Raw genomic sequence first — 21018 nt, forward strand, 5'->3', positions numbered from 1 at the left:
ACTTTCCAGACCTGCCACAAAAGACATTTGACAAGATGACTTCTCTGGAAAGATGCAGCAGAAGGAGATGAAAATGCCTTTCCTGAGGATTTTAATACTGCTATGGTTGTACTGACAGAATATGGAGAACCTTGCACTGACAGCTGTAAATAAAAAGAAAAATACTACAGCTAATTTCATTCTTCCCTCTTACATAAACTTTTTTTTCAATATCTGTTTTTGACCTTTAGAAACAACACATGCACAATGTCTTGCTCATCCCAAGCAATAAGCTTTGATATTTTATTCTTAACACCCAAAAGAGCAGGCACACAACTATATCTAAATGGAGAAAGCATGGAGACACCTATGGACAGCAAAGTCACTGGTGGTTCCAAAAATTTCTCAGTTAAATATGAAAATGAAATATGAGTATGAAAATGAAAATCTAGGCCTTAGAAACCTGAGTCAGGATTTCCTCGTCTTGCAGGTATACCGGCTTAAATCCTTTTCCTTCACTCTTTCCTTCCAGCCAAGAATGTCTCTTTCTGTCTGTCTACCCACTGGTTGACTGCTGGACAGTCTGTCCCTGCAGGCCATTCCAGAGACTGTTGGCAGGGTGAGCAGGGATCATCACCTATTCTGATGCAGCTGGGCATTGCAGAGCAACATGCAAGAATACAGGGTCCCAGGGATGGCTCTAAATACTCACAGGAGACACCTGGATTCTTGTCCCTCCACCACAAACTATTTCTCTGCTTTACCTAACACAGTTAGTGTATAGAGGCTACTGTGATGTTAAAAGAATAGTTATATCATGGTGTTTTTAGGAGATGTGACTCCAAGGCTTGTCTTGTCGGAGTCCTTCTAGTTCCCTAACCCAGACACTGACACAGGGGATGAGCAGTGTCCCTAGAACACCAAATTTCAAAGCATTCCAGTCTGTAGATTGGGTTCTTCCTTCTTCTGCTGCTTCCCTTCCCTTCATTCTCTCCAACCATCCATTTTCCATGGCATAGCTTTCCTCTGCTTTCACATGGAATGAAACTCTGCTCTTGTCAAAGAGCAGTCAACATTCACCAAGGAAGACTGTTGAAAGCAGAGTTCCCCAGGTCAACTGGGAACTGCTCTAATTACCCCTAGTGTGACCCCACGCACCCCACGTGCATGTCACTACAATTCTCCTTAATTCCAGCAATCCCTCTCCATTGCCTGGGTGGAACCTTGCTGTATATGACAGAGCAAACTGTTCTGGTGACAACCACTCTTGAGCTCAGCTGCACTCATAACAGATGGTTGAAAGTGATTTTTCACTGTTACGTGCTTAAGCAATAGCGGTGGCATGAGTCTGGTGCTTTCCTCCTGCACCCACAGGGTCAGAACATCTCCATTTTGGTAAAATGTGGAGCAAAAGCATAGTTCTGACACCTGCCAGAAAAAAAAAAAAAAAAGAAAAACAAGAAAAGGAAACGAGCCCTTCAAAGTAAGGACAGTTCTTGGGCTGTTCTTAAAAAGGCCTGAAACTTGAAAACCACAAACTGCAGGTGAAAAGCTACTTTTTTATGATGTGGGATATTTCATTCCACACAGTGATTGCTTGGTGTGTTAATACATGAGTTTTGCATTTCCCAAAATGATAGGGGGGAGAGCAGTGCAGAAATCACACATTCCTTTTTTTTTTTTTTCTAGTGTCTCATTCGATCTTTTCAGCCCAGAATTCAAGGATAGGCCCTGGCCTTCACATAAAAGGTATACACCAGATGGTTTCATCAAAAGGAAAGTAGTGACTTCAGATTCAGTTTGAGAATTTTATTAAAACCATAGGTTTCTGTTCTATACAAAACTGAGGAGATTTAAAAAAGAAAAAGTATTAACGACATTGGAAACAGTGCAATGTAAGTGGCTTGTTGATAAAAATCTCTCAAAGCTATATACAGGATTAATACTACACAACTATATTAATGTAGAGACTGTTAGCAACTTTAGCAATATATACAAACTACTTTTACACTCATAAATATCTTATTTACAGCTAATAAATAACATTCAAAGCTAAATCATGTTTTCTTATGGAAAGAACCTTCATTATTTTGTATCCCAATTCTGAATGTGTTTGTATTTGATCCTGTATTAAGAGCTGTCCAGATACTTTGCTTCTGAAGAATTTATCTTTTAAGAGAAAATTGCAACAAAATGTGGAATCTATAGGGAATAAATCACTGTATTTATTTTTAGAGGTCTCAAATGCAGTGGCTCAATACTCAACCCCACCCTCAGTGACTCATCACATCTCTGCTGTAGTTTAATCAAATGTGAAATCAAATGTGAGCAAATTCAGAGCTATTAATATTCCAACATATTGCACTGTTTAAGACTTTTATCCCCAAATATACTAGCAGCTACAGTTGGAAATAAGAAACAAGTTGCGCACAAAAACACATACATTTTTTTTCTTTGCTTTTAAAATGGGATGATATTGGAGAAATCACCATCTCCATGCTGTCTTGCACATGCAGGAAAAGACTGCAACACCCAGCATCAACAGCTACCATTACACTTCTCCAAATGTCTACCTTCAAGCCCTTGTACCTCCCCAGCATTTTGTTTACTCTCTAGAAAGCTGAAAGAGGGTTACTGCACCTTTCAGCACACTAGAAAAAGTATGTTACTTAAAAATGGGGAAGCAGACTGCCTTCAGTATACCTATTTTTTTAAACTTGCAGCATGGCTAATTTGAGTGTTTTTCAGAGCACTCCTTCTTGTGGAGCACACAACCTGGCTGCTTTTAATTGGCTCAGCTCCTGTTTCATGCTGAATTCCACCTCATGGCAGAAAACTAGGCAGCTCCTCATAGTGTACCACAGCCAAGAAACAAACTGATGTGGATCACGGGCAGTCACAATTCCAGTACAGGGAAGTATGAGCATCCTTGTCAGCTATCAAGTGGATTCACTTGCACTGAAAACTGCATACAGCAGCCACACAGCTGCATGACTGACACTCAGTGTCCAAGAGCAGACAAACTGTGACAGTTTTGGCGTACATGACGCAAGCAAGCAGGGAGAGGGTGGAGGGTGGGGGGAAATATCTGTTTCCTGCATTTTCTGGTAGCTCAGTTCCTCTGCAGCTCCATTTTCACAGTGTTGAAGGCTAGACAGTTTCATTTGCAATAACTGAAAGCATAGATAAAATATTAAATGTCTGCATAAGACACTGGCATTGCTGCCTTCTCCTAGAGCTGTTATTTATTCCAGGGTAAGCGGCATAGAAGTATATAGCTTAACAGATCATACCTATTGCTAAGCAGCACTGGCATCTACCCCCAATTAAATACATTCATAACCACAAACTAAAAAATTCATCCCCATATTAAGTCAGTCCCTGACACCTTCTATTACTACACACAGCAAAGGTGTTTTTTTTTCTAATGGGAAACCTACTTATTTGCTAAACACACACTTGAAAAACAATGAACTCTCTCCACTGAACTGCCTGAAAATTCAATTTGCTAAGACACAAAAAAAATAGTTTCAAGTGACTCATGAAAAGAACAAAAAAACCCCACTAATCAAAAAAAACCCCAAAACCAAACAAAATAAAAACAGCAAGATAAAATAAAACCAAGTAGAGGGCTTTGTTTCTTTTCAATAAATATTAAAAAAATGCTATGTAGGATCGGATGTCAAGAAACCTTGTCACAAGGCACCATGATTAAGCAAAATTACCTATATCATTTCAGCACTTCAAACTTTGGCAAGTAGTTTTGCAGGTTTCTTTTGTTTTTAACTATTTGGATAATGTATCTTTATGGTTAGTAACTTCATATGCTGAGACTTTTTTACAAGAAGTCTCTAAAATAGCTAGGAATAGCAGGCAAAAATCCAGCAGCGGATAAATATTTCTATATATTTGGTTCTGAACATCCAGTCCACAGGGATGAACAGACTCTTCTCCTCTCCAGTGTGAAAAATCTTTGTTTTTGTCACTTAAGCAGATTCATGAGCAGAATTTTCTTTCGAGGCTCTCTTGGTACTGTGAAGAAAAAAGTAAAATATAAAGGCGATGAGGAAGATGCAAGATACTTGTTCCCTTCTATCTTATTTTTGAGAATTAAGATTTTAAAACTCCCTACTTAATGGGAAGATAAATTATGTGCTTAGGCTTCTCCCGGCTTCCGCTTGATTTTATGTCAGATACACACAGAGGTCTCAAGGCCTGTCCAGGTCATTGCCCCAGCATAACGGCCAGCACATGTGCATTTTTATGCAGAGCTAGATCTCAGTCCAGAAGTATCCCCATGAAACCATTCACACACAGTAATTGAACTAAAATAAATATAACCACTTCTCTATCTCAAACTTTAGTGGGTAAAGTCCAAAGCCTGTCCCCACATCTAATCTGGGTCAGGAAAATTATTGATAAAAATATTAAAGTGCACCAAAAGGCTATTAAACAAAGGCAGAATCTCTGATCTGTAGAGATAAAACTCTCAGGAATTCACTCACCTGATGGCTGCCATCAGAAAGCAGTGTTGCTAAGAAGAGCACCATCATATGCCTGCTCCATTCCTGTACCAACCTCCAAATCTGCTGCTGGCCAGTATGGAGGGAGGGCTCTGAGCTGACCCAGTGTGGAAGTTTGAATATTCTGCAGCTAAGGGTAAGTGCTGAGACAGAGACATGCTTTCCTCTTTGTGCTAGTGCCTTGTCTGCAACCCTCTCTAACAGTCCCTCATACCTAGCCAAGTGACTGTGAGAGGCAGTGACTAGCGCTTGCTTCTCACACATGCCAACAATCACACAAGGATGGTTAGTAGAAGAGCTAGCCAAGAGCTTTTAAGCTGCCAAAGTGGCCATAAGCAAACCTCTGGTTAGTCTGAGCTGTGATGCTTTTGAAGCCCTGAGAAGACTAGTGCACAAGTCAATTAAAGGGAAAGTTTAATTACCACTCAAGTGGTAATAAAATAATCTAAAACCAATAGCGGTTACTCATACCCTCCTCTCTTCCGGTTGACAGGCTGCTCCGAGCATTTCACAAATATTGCTGCCTCTTCTCCCTTACTGATACGTGAGGTGCCATCTCGAGAACAGAACACCACTCTGTGGAATAAGTATTAGAAAAATCACAAGACTGAGCCAAACACCCCTTTTTAATCTTAGAAAGAAGATTGGTGCTTGGAAACAGTCTTTATATTTTGTCACGTGGGGCAATGCTACTTTGCAGGCCTGTGAGAAAGTTATTTTTAAAGGAGAATTCTGTAACAAAAGAAATGCTGTGCAAGAACTGGTAAATGAATCATACATGGACATCAAAGCATAGCCATAATTTTCACTGATCCCTTGCAAAAAAATGTTCTTGAGGCTAAGATAGCAGAAGTTCTACCCCAAAGTCTCTCGGATCTTTATTTACACCAGCCTTTATGTGTTTTTTGTCAGGTGAATGAACTTGGAAGAAAGCCCATACTCCCTCACGTGTGCAAATGAAGTAGGTTGCAATTTCCAGAAAACATGAGCACTCGCTTTTCTATTTATCAGTACTTTCCCCACCCCTATATTTGTTCAGCTCTGATAACTGTTCTTTGATCAAGTGACTGACCTGTTTATTCAAAGGAGGAACTTATTATTATTTACTATACTATACATAGGACACACATACTCTGTTCTGGGCCCATGTTCTGCAAACAGATCTCATGTTTAGTGAATATGAGTATTTCAAAAGATTAATGTCGAAGCACTTCTGTTCAGGCTTTGATGTTTCAACATTCATGCATTCGCAATGTCCTGCAACAGTCACATGTTTCAGTTTTCACCCACCATTCAGGTATTTGACTCCTAACAATAACTAAGCAATAAATTCTTGTGCAAACACACTTTTGAAAGGATCTCTAAAAATCTCCATCTAAGCATGCTCTTTGTGACAAAAGCTATGCAAGAACCCAGCATGAAAAAGGAGGACAGAAATTGCAAACACAATCACTGATGCTGGCTCATGGAGCATAAGCTCTCCTGCATATTATAACATACCTTAAGTAGATACAATACTGGCATACAAATTAATTACATGGCAAGAAGACTACAAACTGCAGATCCCAGTGGAAGTAAATGACTGAACTTAGATGACAGAAATGGTGGTTTGATACCACTGGAGCCCTGATTATCATTAATGCTGCATCCATTTGTAACTGCTTAACATGCTTGTCCCAGTCTGTGAGATACCAAAAATCAGGAAGCCCTGTCCATTAGAACTAATATAGCTTATAACAATCAAAACAAGTTACTTTTTCTGAGTTTCCCCTGACTTCATTCTGATTCTCTGGATGTCAAATGTAAAAGGAGTCCACCAGTCTGACCAGCTGAAGAAGGTGTCTTTTTCCCACTGCAGCTTCACCATAAACAGGTCTCCAATATCCACTTCTGTGTAAATCAGGAAGGAGAAGGTCTTGTTTGAGGAGACTTCAGGCCTGTGGGGAGGAGAATAAGAAAACAAACAAACAAAACCACCTGAAATTCTTGGACAGACAAAGAAAATTAAGGAGCAATATAACCTGGAATTTTTGTACTCCAGAGAAGGAAGCAAAAATGCCTCTACCTTTTGTAGAGGCAAAAGGAAACATCCTTCTATAGCAAGGCTGGTAAAATCCTGGGACAGTCTGCCAGGCAAGGGTTGTCCTCGCCTGTGCTGGTGACTCTCAGAAAAGCCAGACAACCACCACCCATAACCAGTTTACATTCCTCAGAGCAGAAAACAGGCTTTGGTGTTTTCCAGTTCCCTTCCCTGCCAGCCTGTGCGTAGGGATGAACACACAAACTTCCGTTTATTTGCAGTGCTGTGAAAGCAAATCCCAAGTCTCCCTTAGCTTCTGCACTGAGACCTTCAGATGCATAAGTCCACTTTTAAGAAGATTTAACATGGTATAAAGATACTGAGAAGAAAATAAGAAAGCACTGGAAACACTCTTATTAAGCTGTGTCACAGGTCAGACTGTGTTTCCATATTTCAGATGTCTCATCAAGAAGAGCTCCTGTAGGATTTGGTTCATTAGTTTCCATGCAACTCCTTGATTAAGGACAAGAGCAGATTCTGGGACCCCATAAGATTAGTGAAGCTGAAGCCAGTACATGTTTTTCAGTAGAGATTTTAACAAATTTAGACAAACTCAACAGTACTTTGCAGATGTTTCTGTAGCTACTCACAGTGTGAAGCCAATGTTCTCACTCTTGTCTAGAGTGCCATAGAGAGAGATCAGGAATGGCTGATTTGTCTTGGTCATGTTAGTCTTTCCAAAGAAATGAATCTTGACCTGGTAATGAAAGACTGAAAGAATACAAAAGAGAATGCCATTAGGAAAACTCAATCACCAAAGAGACAGCTGATGACAAAACCACCCTGCCTCACCTTCGAAAATCCTAGGCTGGAATTTGCCAACTTCACTAAAATGAGTTTATTTCCCTGCAGGTATCCAGGGAACTATTTTTTTGCAAGAATGTAAATATTAGCAAGCAAGGCAATCACCATTAAAGAACACCTTTGCAGATATTGCAGCTAAACTTTGCACTCAAGCTGCCACTATAATAATACCAGAGTATGCAGTATCACCTTCAAACCTGCTATTTAACATCTAAGACTTGATATACTTGACTTGAAACAAGTGAGCTGTGCCCTTCTCTTACAGGAGGCTTGGTAAAAGGAAAAAAAAAAAAAACAAAAAACACCAAAAACCAAAAACAACCCACTGACACTGCAGGTTAAGCATCAAATGCCAACAGAACACTAGTCATGCAGTTGCTCTAACAGTGCATGAATGTGTGCTTTGATTGCTGGTCCATCTCACAATGCACACTGTAAGAATACCATAGGGTGCAGGCAAAGCTAAGGAGGAAAATAAAGTAGTAAAATCCAACATTATTTTCCTAGCTGTGAGGAAAATATACTCCTCCCAGTTTTCTCTGGCTTCATCATTCTTGGACTTCCCACAGCAGCAACTAGAATCAAGAAGATCTGAAGATCTGTGATATTTTAATGAGGGCTGGTGCTCCTCTAGCAAGTGGACTACCAAAGCCACAAATCTGATGCTTGCATATCTTTAATGCTCACCAGACTGAGTTCTGCTGATTATTTCCCCAGCAGAAAGAAATAATCATTCAGAAGAAAAACACTGGAAAAGTTCCAAGTGATCGGGCAGCAGAAGTCATCTAACTTTTACTACTTACAAACTTGTTACAAAATACCTTTCTTTTTGCACTCTACCCTACACCTTGAGTAAGACAACACTTTTCTATGAGACTTGCATTCAGTGGCAAACTACAGGCCAGCTTCACCCCTGCTCACCACAGGCGCCAAAGCAGCAATATTCTCATCAGCAGCACATGCCCATCATGACACAAAACTGAGCACAAGTCCCAGTACTGCTCACCAGTAAGCAAGGAGTACCTACCTTTATAGGGCATCTGAGCACGGGTTTTCAGATACATTTTAGTGTTTCTCTTTGTTCTCACTCTGTTGACCTTGTAACCCAAATTGTTGCAGCGGTTCTTGCGGCAACTCAGGCAGAGGCCCTTCTCAAAGGCCTCCTTTGTGTTGCAGCGGTAGGCCATGCTTGGCTTTTCTTCATTGAGGAGAGAGTCAATGAAGAGGTGGATGGATCGTTCATGGGAGCATTTCACCAGCTGATCCACATCTTGAAAGAATGAAAATGTGTAATATGTACACACGTGTGCATATAATGATATTAATCCCTAAGCAGTGCTGACAACAAGCATGATCCACTATGGCAGAACTGGGCTTTACAGGATGACTTTTAAAAGCATTTGAAAGAACATATTCCCATGCCTCTCAGAGCTCTTTCCTTGCAAGATACCTTGCAGGGCTACTCAGGTTTCCCTCAGAATACTACACTGTTTGTTTCAGAGCAACCTCACCTCCAAGCCCTTTCTCAGCAATCAGACGCAGTGCTTCTCCCAAATTGCAACCTGGCTGGAAACCTCCACCATTGGGATAAATATCAATGTGTCCAACAGGCTTCTGGATCCCAATACTGCGGTCTGGAGAGCCTCGGGTGTAGGTGTGTAGGACATCCACAAACTCAGCATCATCCGGGGAGAGGCGAGTGAGTTCATCAGCATACTCAAAGGTAGGACCAGCAGGATCCAGCCCTTTATGGGTCAAACCGCAAAGAAAAACTGGTATTATTGTCTGCCAAAGATACTGACATTGATAACAAATGCCAAACTCAGCTGCCACATTGATCTAGAATATTGAGTTTTCCTGCCGACATTACAGATGGATCACTTAAATATCGTGAATGTATACAGGAGAATTAAATGCACTACCTCAAAATGTTGTCACTTTAAAAAATAAAATTTTAAAAAAATTTAAATTTTAAAAAATAAAAGTGAATGCAAACACATGGAAGGAAGCCCAGCTAACTTTCTCAGAGCTGTAGCATTTCCAGTGGATGGGAGAAACAAGCTCTTAAGTATTTTCTCAATGTCTTCCTTTCTTGTCAAGAACTGTAGAACTTGTATCTGAAGTGTCTGAAGTATGGAAAAGTCTTGCTGACAATTCCATGCCAGGGGGACAAGTGGAAAACAAATGAGGGCTTCACTGTTCTACATACCTAAGGGGAAGGGGATTACTAGGGTAAACTGTCAAGCTGCAGAAACACTAACATAAAAAAAAACCCAGAGCTATTTTGCCAGTGAACAAATACTATCTCCTGTTCAGACAACTACCCGAGAGTTGGCTGAAGGGACACATCTCTTCTGCAGCCCTCAGCTGGGGACAGGCACCTGAGCTGCTCACCCACTGTTAGCTCCACTTGGTCTGAGTTGCCTCCCTCTCAGCTATGAGGGCTTCAGGGGTCACATTACATTGTTCCCTGTGCTCTTCCCAGGGAACGGTTCATCCTCAGCACCAAGAGCAACTGTGGAGGAATAACAGAGGGCTACTGATGTGTCAGTGATTTGGCATCCTCAGTGAAAGCAGCAAAGCTGCAACTTAGAAAAAGGAAGATCAGAGGGACTAGTGCTTTGACCTCCTGACTTTAATCTGCCACCTCTCTGCACCTGACCTTTCCAGATGTGACTGCTGCCTAGCCCACCTCTCAGCATGCCTGTGGATCTGGGATCACAGCCAGGCTCAGGTGAAAGAGTAAAGAGTGCCAGGAGCTAGGCTCCCTTCTGAATGGTGCTCCCAAGCTCTCCCAGCAACAAAGACAACACAGATGAGCAACTTTCTTAGCCTCATTTGCTGATGCAGGCAATTCCTTTGTCAATGAGATAAGTGCTAGTGGCTCAGTTCTCCAGGTGCTGGGTTGTAAACCAGCCCCAGAGTGGCCATGCACTCTGCCTTGTCTAGCAGATTTCTCAGGCTCCAAAAATCACCTTAAACACATCTTAGCAGACATAGCAACAGGGAAAATATATGCCTTCCCCAAATGCTCACAGTATTATATCCAGCCTAGAATATTCCTTGAGACTGTTATGATAACCGGAAGAGATCCAATGTGGATTATTACAAAGTTTATCTGCCCAGTCTCCCTTTGAGCCCATATAAACCTCTTGCATCTACATCATCCCATGGCAAAGAGTTCTGCAGGTACTAAACTTGCCGCAGCAGAATTTACTTCCTGTTCTGTTTCAAGGACTCCATCAGCTGCAAGGAATGACTGCCTGGATAAAGAAAACCCACTGAATTTCTTATGCTGCAAAAGATACTGTGACCTTTGCCAGCCATGGTTTGGTCAGTTCCCACCACAACCGCCCAGACTACTTCTTTATCAGGGCCTACTCACTCATTTCTTGTAAAAAAGGGTTTTTGCACTCACCATCCTTGTTGTTATTTTCTGAATATTTTTCCAGTTCTACCCCAGAAATATTGGCCTTGTTGTTCCATTAAATCATGAATACATAACCAAAGTATTGCCAGCAAGCAACAATTATTCTGGTGATTTTTCAGTGGAACATAATATTTCAGTACGGAAGAGATGCAACTCTCCACTCTACAGTCACAGGTTTTCTTACCTGTAATTCTGTTCACCTTCTTTTTGGTCAGATTCCCAGCAATCCCAGCAGCATGGGCACCTAGACTGTATCCCAGCAAGTGGAGATTGTTGAGAGGATAATTGAATTGCTCCTGCAGAAGAGGACAATTTCTTTAAAGTTCAAAACCAAACACAAAAACCATAAGAAGACACAAAATAAAATGCTTTGTTAATACTGGGATTTTTGTTTGAGCCATGAATAACAGAAGAAACACTATACAGTTATCATAATTTTGTGCCATTGTAAATTTCTTGATCTAACTAATTCATGGCTAAAATCAAAACTGAGAGTAATGCAAAATAAAGGACAGAACACAGGGCTGTTTATTTCATAAAGGTTTTCAGCCACCCTCTCCTCACCAATTTCTGGATCTCCTAAGGCAGAGCACATTTCCAATTCCCAAGGACTGGCTTCTGTATAACATATACAGGAACCTGGCTTTCATAACTACCTCTCATAGAGCCCTCAGAAATACTCTGGGCCCACAGGACCCCACATACCACAAGGTAAAGTCTCTGGAATGCAGTACAAAAGGCGTCTGAGTAGGAGATAGCCAGTAGACCAAAGCTGGAATTTTACCAGTCCAGCGAAACTACTCTCTTGCAAGAGTTTAACTCCATCTACCCAACAGGAGTTGACTAACATAGATGCATCATTGCTGTTTTGTCTCCTATTACATTACATAGAATATGACATGTGTCCCCATGTCTTACCTCCATCCAGTCAATAAACATAGCAACATCCTTTCCCACCAGCCTGGTGTATGCAGCTGACACCGGATAGTGCTGCTGAGCTCGAACTAGCCAGTCCACAACAATGACGTTTGAGTCAGGTTCCCTCTTGTACAGAGCATCCACCAGCTTCGGGACCCAACTTTCATACATCCCTGTCACCTGTTGGTTTTGGTGATTTTAATTAAAATAGGATATCTATTAATATATCTGTGAGACGCTTCTGCACAGTTTATCGGAAGTGCAGCTAAAAGGGAGATTCCTCCCACTTTGTCTTACCGTCCACCCGTGGATCACCACAAAGGTTTTACTGGTATGATTGAAGTTGCACTGTGCCAGGCTGTTCACGTGCCCAGGAACCAGGTAGCAGACATCCTCATCGGGCTCTGCAGGCGTCCGTAAGGAAAACTTGCTCTCAATTCCCTCAAAATTGTTTTTGCCTTCTTCTGTAAGAGCACAAAAAACATACAGCAGTGTTTTAGGAGTACTAGGACAAAGTCAGAAGGCACAGGTGCAGTGTTGGAGAGATATCTGGAACAGTCAAGAAATGGGATGGGTGGTATTAATTTCCTACAGCACTCAATGGACACACAACAGCCATGTAAAGAGGTAATCAAAGGGTGAAAATTGCTCCCCTTCCAAAGTCCTGCTAAAACAGTAAGAATCTGCTGAGCTGTCAGAGAAGTATGAATACATTTTGAGAGTCAGTATTTTCCCCATTACATTAAGCAGGAAACCTCTTAAGTATCACAAGTGTACAGAAAACTGCATATGACAGTCACAGAGAGTCATCCAGGAAAGCAGAGCGTTACTACCATACTATTACATATTTTGGTAGTGTATCTTCCACATTACCTCACCAATAATCACTGCCTAACAAGGCCTTTTATAATTCCGTTCAGTTGCAATGCATTAAAAGTTGTGAAGTCACCACTGTTTTACAAAGTACTAGTTGTAAGTTTTGACCAACAAGCAGCAGGTGAGGAGATCAGACACCCATCAGAGACACTGAACTAGCAAACCAACAGTCTGTTTTGGAGTACATTTTCAGGTCATCTGATAACCTACAGAAAAATAAGCTGCCGAAAAATATCTTCCTCTGCCTAAAGCAGAGGGAAGGAGGGTGGGGAAGGAGGTGCTGATCTTGTACTGGTGGTAACAAAGTATGTCATGGCCTGCAAAGATCACTCCCTCCAACTTCCAACTTCAGAATTTAGGTACTCCTTTTCCTGCCAAGACAGAGAAGTGACTTTAGGCTTCATATTCACCATTTCCTCTGGGAAGAAACTTAAATGTCTCCTCTTTTTATGTCTGATTCAACTCCTAAATGCTTCTATGTACAGCACACCGTGTAATTAACTTTTCAAAACCCAGCCCCCAGTTTGGCAACTTTAGTTAGGCAAATATTGATTGCCCGTTTTTCAAGTGCAGCTGAACTTAGGCCAGCTCTGTCCTGCTCAGCATTGTCCTTCCCGGCATCAAGACCACCAACCCCTCACAAACTCCTAAACACACATTAATGAATGGCTCCAAGGCACCATAGAGAACACAAATGGACAAGATAAGGATGCTAGGCATGCAAAACAGATTTCCACTCCCTTTTCCCACTGCAAAAGAGGTTTTCTATGATAATTGGCAGATTTGCATTTCCTGCATAAAGTTGTGCTGCATTGCTCAGGTGATAACTAACAATTCATTTTTTTCCAAAACAGTTTTTCTGGTCTTCTCATTCAAGCTACCATACACAACATGGCACTGACTCACGCCTGACCTCATCTCAGGGAGCTCTAAAAAGTCTGGGATGTTCTTGCTGTGCTTGGAGGGTCACAAGAAATCAGGGTCTAACCTCCCTCATCAAATCTAAAACCAGCACAGAGCCTTGCAACAAATGCTTATGTGGTAGTCTCAGAGAAACTTGTCAGCCCTAATCAATGGCTTAAAATTGCCCAAGTTCAGCAGGATTTCTCACCTGTCAAAGCACAAGCAGGAAAGCAAGAACTGTTCACTGAACAGAGGCACTACTCAGCTTTAGGTTTTGACCTTGACTGTGCTAGGCCGGCTAGCTAATCCAGGATAATTACACTGAGGGCCCCCTTCCTGCCTCCTTCCTCCTAAAGAAAGGTGTTTTTCATAGACCTTACCCGTCCTTCTACCAGTACAAGCATTCACATAATGGTAAATATAACATTTTACCCATTAATGAAAGATAAATTTACCAAACTAACCAAATGCTTGTACTTTTTCTCTATTTCTGCATATTCAAAATTTCTTTTTGTCACCAACTGACAGTATAAAAGACTTTTTTTGGAAAAAATATTTACACCTATATTATTTACTTTTTAGCCAGAAAAAGAAAAGTCCCAAAGGCTGGTCGGTTAAATATCAGCTATAACTTTTTACTCTGCTATGAATCACTAAAACCTTGAAAGGAACAAGAACAGCTTTCAATTTTAAGGCATACAATGCTAGGACTTTCAATTATGTATATTCCCTCCTAGTATAGGAAGACAAAAAAGAATAGTCCACCTGCTCACTAGTTAATAGTGCTTCCTTTCATACCTAGATATCATTTCCCTTCTGGATTAAACTTATCTGATAATCATCCAAAATCTAAATTACATTGATATCCTGTCTTGTAGTGTGTTTTCAATTACAAACACATGCTAGAATTTGCATGTAAGTCCAGACCACAGCTCTTTTGAAAACAAGCTCATAGGAAATTTACAATTCAAAGTGTACTACACTTAAGGGTACACTTGGAAAAGTGCACAAAGCTTAGAAAGATTGCAGTACAGTGGCACCTGCCACTGAAGACGTGCTAAGTGCTTCACACATATTTGCATGTTTGAATCTAAAAATCTTTGATGGGGATTCAAGAACAGAAAATCACTGAGATACAGTCACCACCAAGAAAGAAGCAGCTGCAAAGCAACGGCCCATGAGTTAGGGAAATGGCAAGCAGCCACTTTTCTCATTTAACTATGGTGTATGAGGATTAGAAAGTCAGAAGAAATTACTGTTATCATCTTATGCACAAAAAGTGTCATGTTATCTTATGTCCACATATGGTCAGTTCCCAGCAGGCAAGATACCCTTTGGATAAGGGAAGTGTGTGTGTAGTGGAGTTTATTACAGACTTCTTCACGGTGTACTCATCAAGAAGCTTTCCTCAGAATGTGCCTGAGTTTGGCTTTGCAAATTCTATACAGCTCTGAGCAGAAGATATCTTGTCTACACCTTATGTTGTGCTGCACACATGCTGCAGTGCCACCTCACATCCCAGCTTCTGCACAATACAGGAACGCACAGTCTGTAGACACTCACCACACAGACCAACACCCGCATGTACCATGCTTTAAACCTGGAGCAGAGAAGTTCAGCATATCACTTTAGAAAACAAGCATTTCCCACTTCTGCTTTCATACCTCATTGTATTTCTTGGTCAATTAAAAAAATTATTCAGAACCAAACTTTGTCATTCATAGACTTGCCACAAACCTTTTCCTCAGAGATTTAAAACGAGAAGTCTCCTTGAATCATGTCCTGAGCCAGTAAACCTCATTCTTACAGTTTACACAAAGAAGTGCAAAGACAGCCAATGTACACAGTCACCACAGTTTAGTTAAGATGTTTTAACTCAAGTTAATTAAACCACAGAAAACCCCAAAATAGGTAGTTTTCAGCGCGTTCTGAAAGGTGAACAGAAATTTATCTGAATTAAGATTGCATTTTTCATAATGTAGATACAGAAATTAGATATCAAGAAATACACATACATCCATGTTGAGATACTGAAGTGGCTTTTTATGAAAAGAATGCAAGCCCCATTTCTAAACAAGGCCTTTGAATAAAACAGACTGGAAGTAAACACACACAGACAAAAAAGAAATCCATGCTTTTGCTAAAAACTACACTTTCCCAGACATAGTTCAGCAAAGGTACAAAGGCATGTGTTGTGTATTGCCAAAGCTTCCAGGCACAGAGTTACAAATACAAGCACCTGTTGCAAAATAAAGTTTTCTGTCTATGCTATGTGCTTACAGTTAGCATCACCTACAAAGGGATTGAGGGAACTGAAGCAGAATAAGAATTAAATTACCAATTCCAGATGGAAGCTGGTTTTTCAGGCTACATCGCCACAACTTCACCATTTTGTCATGCTGTACAAAGTCTTCTGATGCTTTTCTTACATTCCTACTTGCACAGTATGAGTTTCCATATTTAAAAAAGAAAATTAAAAGCTGTCCTGCGCAGCAAGGTATTGAAAACCTCACAGAACTCAAAGAAAGTGGGGGTGGGGGGGAAGCTTACAAACTGCAAGTCAGTAGTTTTGATTTTCCTGTCCAAAGTTTGTGACACTTTGGACTTGTAAAATTCCGTTCAGTTAGGGACTCCTATAAATTATCAATTTTGAAAGCATCCCACTGACTTTAGGCATCTTGACACACCAATCAAGAGAATTCAGTCTCAAGTTTCTTTCACAGGAGGCCCAGGACAACTTGGCTTGATTGTGAAACTGTTTACCACTGGTCAGCTGGGTGGAGAATGTGAGTCTTGAGGAAGTAACAACATTTGGAATATTAATCAAAAGCTAATCTACCTACATCACACAGGTTGCCAAAATATGATAATAATGCATTTGCCAGAATGAGTGCACCTAAGCTATGGTTTTAAAAATGGAATCTTTGATAAACAACAATTTCCTAGCATTATGCACTCAGAAATGGAAATAGTGTTAGATAGGTGCAAAGATCCTTAGAAAGTATACTGCTGGACTCTGTCTTCTATAGCCCACAGAGACCTGCATGCACACACATGCACAGCAGCAAACATCTGCACATAACATCAAACATTTACTAGCTGTAGTTAACTGGGTTAAATCTTCCCTTAGCCAACAATCAGCATTAGGAACACTCATTAATCAGTTGTACTGAATTCCTAAGAGTTCTGAAGCAAACTCACAGTCAGCTGCAGTAAAGGGCCTATATCACAGAAACGGTAATAATTTATTTTGACGTACACTACAAACTGAAAGCCTACTACTGTGTGTTGCAATCCCAGGAAACCTACCTCACGAGTCAGGTTAGTGTTTAACCTTGCTGCAAAAATATTACAACTTCACGTTTATTATGTATTCCTCAATGGCAGAGCCCTGAGAGTACGTTCTGCTTCACTTCCCAGGTGGAGCCAATGGAAAGAGCAACACCTTTGGAAAGCTACTGGGCACAAGTTCAGAAGCTAAGTAAGAACCTCCCAGCTCAAGTTTTGCAGCTGGCAAACTGCTGTTCTCTCACTGCACACAGGGGTGCCCACCCCTCTCCGAGGCACTCCCTGACAAATCTTTACTCAGCTGCAGCTGGGACACTCACAACTCAATCCAGCAGATATCCAGACATCGATCAGTCCCTCTGGAATATCTGCAATTAGCTGAAGACAAAATGCAACCACTGTCAGTAATACAGAGGTAAGGATGCATGAGAAAGTCCTATCATGCAAGTACTCCTAAAAGTTTGCTGGAATCTCCTCTGTGCAGGAGTGCTAGTGATCATGCTAATCTCCAGCACAACTTGAGGCCCGAGAGCCTCACCTCTGTGCCTTCTCAGAGACACATTGTTTCTCAAAAGGCCATGCTACAGTTGCCCTGGTATGTCTATCCCAAACATAAACCATAGAAAAAGCCAGCAGCTCACATCACACAACAGTGTAAATATGCTGGCTCTGTATTTACACTGGTAAAATAAGGATCTGAATGTATTTCTAGCAATGTTTTTATCTTTTCTGGGAATACCAATGCTTTCTTCACCTAAAAAATCTTTTACTATGTTGTTCTTTAAATACTCTAGATTCTTGGAGGGCTGGATCATGTGTTTTCTATGGTTTCAAAAAGCTTTTTACTGTGGTGTGCATGGAAAAGCATGGAACTAAAGGCTTGAATTGCTTTAGGAGGAGCACACAACCTGCTTTCATATAACAATTCCTAAGAAGAAATAATGAAATCATTGGTAGGTCTGTGGCAAATCAGTTCCTGCAGGGATGAAAGTTTTCTCTGGGAAGACAGTTATTTTACTCTATAGAACTTGGATACTGTGATGAAAACTGGTTTTGATTGTCTCTGATGGCACAAGATTGGATTCAAAGCTAGAATACATTTCTTTTGCTATACCCTAGCACCCCATCCTCTTACTTTTGAATACTTCCCTTCAGCTTCCTTATACACAAAGAAGTAACAAAGGCACCCACAGCAGAAAAAAAAATGACAGTTTATATATTCCAGTTTAGGACCACAAAGCAGCTGTAGGAGCTACAGCCACCCTTTCTTCTAAGGCCAGAAACTTTCAAAGATAGATACTATGTGTGGGAGATCAGGGTAAGAAAACAAGCCTGTGACAGGGCACTGCTAACAATATTTTAAGAGCTTTTTTTAAGCTTGAGGAGTAGTGGTCTCCTAAAGCTAGTTGATTTGTTCATAACAGCTTCAATTACATTGTGATGAATTGAGAGAGCATTAGTAAAAATCTAGTACAATTTGCACATAGCTTGGACAGGATGTCTATGCACAAATGCAGGTACAACCAGCAGTGCAAATAGCCATAAGTGAACACAGAGGGAGTAAATCACTCTGTTCACTTTTCCCCTAGTGGATCCTGCTCATTACAGGCTTAATTACATCTCGAACACATTACCACGATAACGATGAAACTCAGCCTTGCCTTGTCTAGGATCAAGAACCGTACGAAGCTGGTATGCTGGGATGGATGAGTCCCACAGAGCAGGAAGACGAGGGACCTTACCGTGTTGCTAATGCTGTGCAAATCCCTTGCTGGGGGCAAGGGACTCTCAGATGCCACCTTGTCTCTGGGAAAAAAAAACACATCCCAAACCTCAACAGGTCGCGCCACCAGCCCGGCAGGTTGTGCCTGAGTTTCGGCTGGGGAACAGGCTCCAGGTCTCTCCTAACAGGATGGAAGTTCCCCCCAGTGTCGCTCTCCAGCGCCTTCCAAGCCCGCTCCACGACACCTGGGTCCCGCAGCATCCCAAACTCCTCGGGATAGCTTCACAAAGGAAAGATTGCAAACTCCCCTTTCCCGCCACGCCGGCAGCGCCTCCCCCAAGCCCCCCTTTTCCCAAAAGCAACAGGCAGGGCCGGCAGCTCCCGGCAGGGCCGGCAGCTCCCGCAGCTCCCGTGTCCCGTGCGCGCTCCGGGCGCCGTCCCGGCCCCCGTCCCGGGACTCACCGCCGAGAGCAGCCACCCAGCGCAGGCAGAGGCACACGGCGGCCAGGAATGCCTTCCTCCACATCTCACCTCCTGCCGCGGGCACCAGTTTCGGCGCGAAAAGAAAAAAAAAAAAAAGTTTAAAAAATGTAAAAGTAAGTAAGTTTTTCTTTGAAAACTTACGATAACTAAAACAGAAGTGCGGCGCCTAAGCGCAGCGAGGGACAGAGGGGCCCGGGAGCGCTCAGCACCGCCGGCACTGCCCGCCCGCCCTTATGTCCCGGGCAGTATGCAAATACGCGAATAAATATGCAAATATGCAAACGATCCTGCGCGCCCATTGGGCGAGCGCAGAGGGGCGGGGCGGGGCCGGCGCTGCCGGGGCCGGGCGGGGCGCGGGGGGGGCTCGGCGCTCGCGCGGGGCGCCCCACGGGGCGCGGGATGGAGCGGAATGGGACGGGATGGGACGGGATGGGACGGGATGGGACGGCACGGCCCCGGCTGGGCATGGCGTGCACAGAGCCCTCGGCTCCCACAGCCCTCCCAGAGCCCTCTGGCCAGCCCTGTCCCCGCAGCCAGGATGCGGCCCCGGCGTATCACCCCCTAGGTCCTTCCTGCCTGTGTGGACCTAGCTCTGCTATGCCTCTGGTGGGGTCTTCCTTCCCATTCCTGTTTTTGCACCAGTAACCAGCAGCTAACTGCATTTTCTGTACAAGGGGCCTTCTGCCGTTCCCTTGGAAAATCTTTGCCAAGACCTTGTTTTGCTAGCACTCGAGGGGATACAAGTTTTGAGAAAAAATTAATTCACTGGAGATTGCATCTGTGCTCCTGAGAAATAAAAAATGGATTCCTTGAGCTCTTCACCTCCCTCTGTCCTCCTCTCAGAAATGTGGTTTGCAATGAGATCTGCGTTGGCAGCCACTGGGTGAAAGATCAGTTATGTAAGGACATTAATTTAATAACAATACCAGTTTTCGTTTCATTGTGCGGTTTGTTGCCAAAGGCGCAGCTTCATAAAGAAGCTTATTACACAGGGAATGAGGACTCCCTGGGTTTTGCAATGTGAAGCAAATGGGATTCACTTTAAGGGTAACAGATCTTTCTCACAGACACCTTAGGAGACTAAAACATATCTGATTTATATTAGTGAGATTGTTCAATAAGAGATTGCTGAAGTGTAGAAGTAGTACTGGGTCACCTTTCCAACTTTAGGTTCCACTAAAAGACCAGTAAGATCTGTAAGTGAGAATACATTTTCCCCCAAGACACTAGAGTTTCCTCCATTAGCAATGCCTATTTATATCCAGAAGGCATCAGAAGAATTTAGTGAGGGTACAAACTGTTCATGCTTAGACTTTTTGAGACAACTGAGTGGCAGGAAGAGGAGGGGGCTAACACAGTGGGTGAGGCAGGGAGAGAGGCTGGGAGTCCGAATAGGGGACTGGAGATGAAGAGGCAGGAAAGACCAGCCTTCTTCCCCAGAGGATGGTGGTGATGTGAGCAGGGAAAAATACGATTTGTGCTGCAGCTTGCTAAGTACTGAGCATATCCTCTGACACACAGTGTTTGAGACCCTCTTGTCAAAACAATAGCAAGAACTTTTTCATGTCTTTCTTTTCCCCAAGTGTGAACTAAACAATGCATTTGGTTGAAACTCTATAGCACAATTTCCTCCTTAGAAATCAGCCTGACTCTATCTCGAGTCAGACATGCTTCCTAGAAAATTTCATTCCCTGATGGCAGCATAAGGCCAACTAAAAGAACAAACACTTTGAGGCAGGCTGCTGTTAGGGGGACTGTCAGGTCCCCCGGCATCACAGGTGATGCTACCTACCCATCAGAGCAAAACAGAATATGAAGTCTTCTCATATGCACAACTACATCCATGCCTACTGCAGGAAAAACAAAAACAAAAACAGCTTACAATATTACACAGTTAGTGTCGTTTTAACTGCTTATAGGATCAGGTAGAAAGGAGCAGTGTGGCAATGCTTAACACACCAGCCCTGGACAGATTGCTGGCTCTGTCTGTAAATCCACGGGCTGTAATCAG

At 42.3% G+C, this 21018-nt stretch overlaps 1 protein-coding gene across 1 annotated transcript; it reads right to left on the bottom strand.

Moving 5' to 3' along the window:
* Positions 1-1773: 1773 nt before the first annotated feature.
* LPL (lipoprotein lipase) lies at positions 1774-19230 on the bottom strand. The gene is made up of 10 exons (XM_038125013.1): positions 18987-19230; positions 12032-12198; positions 11735-11914; positions 11001-11112; positions 8898-9131; positions 8414-8656; positions 7173-7293; positions 6257-6439; positions 4974-5078; positions 1774-4011 (listed from the first exon to the last, which is right to left on the bottom strand). The coding sequence occupies exons 1-10, from the start codon at positions 19048-19050 to the stop codon at positions 3966-3968; spliced, it is 1455 nt and encodes a 484-aa protein (XP_037980941.1). The 5' UTR covers positions 19051-19230; the 3' UTR covers positions 1774-3965.
* Positions 19231-21018: the final 1788 nt, after the last annotated feature.

The sequence above is a fragment of the Motacilla alba genome, chromosome Z, assembly GCF_015832195.1.
Source record: "Motacilla alba alba isolate MOTALB_02 chromosome Z, Motacilla_alba_V1.0_pri, whole genome shotgun sequence".
Classification (NCBI taxonomy): domain Eukaryota; kingdom Metazoa; phylum Chordata; class Aves; order Passeriformes; family Motacillidae; genus Motacilla; species Motacilla alba.

Bases quoted from the DNA above. Each gene is read 5' to 3' on its own strand.
- LPL (XM_038125013.1), bottom strand. From the start codon at position 19,050: ATGTGGAGGAAGGCATTCCTGGCCGCCGTGTGCCTCTGCCTGCGCTGG. The intron at 11,915-12,031 runs GTAAGACAAAGT...CAAAACCAACAG, and splicing joins TGGTGATCCACGGGTGGACG to GTGACAGGGATGTATGAAAG. The intron at 9,132-11,000 runs GTAAGAAAACCT...TGACCCATAAAG, and splicing joins GAAGGTGAACAGAATTACAG to GGCTGGATCCTGCTGGTCCT.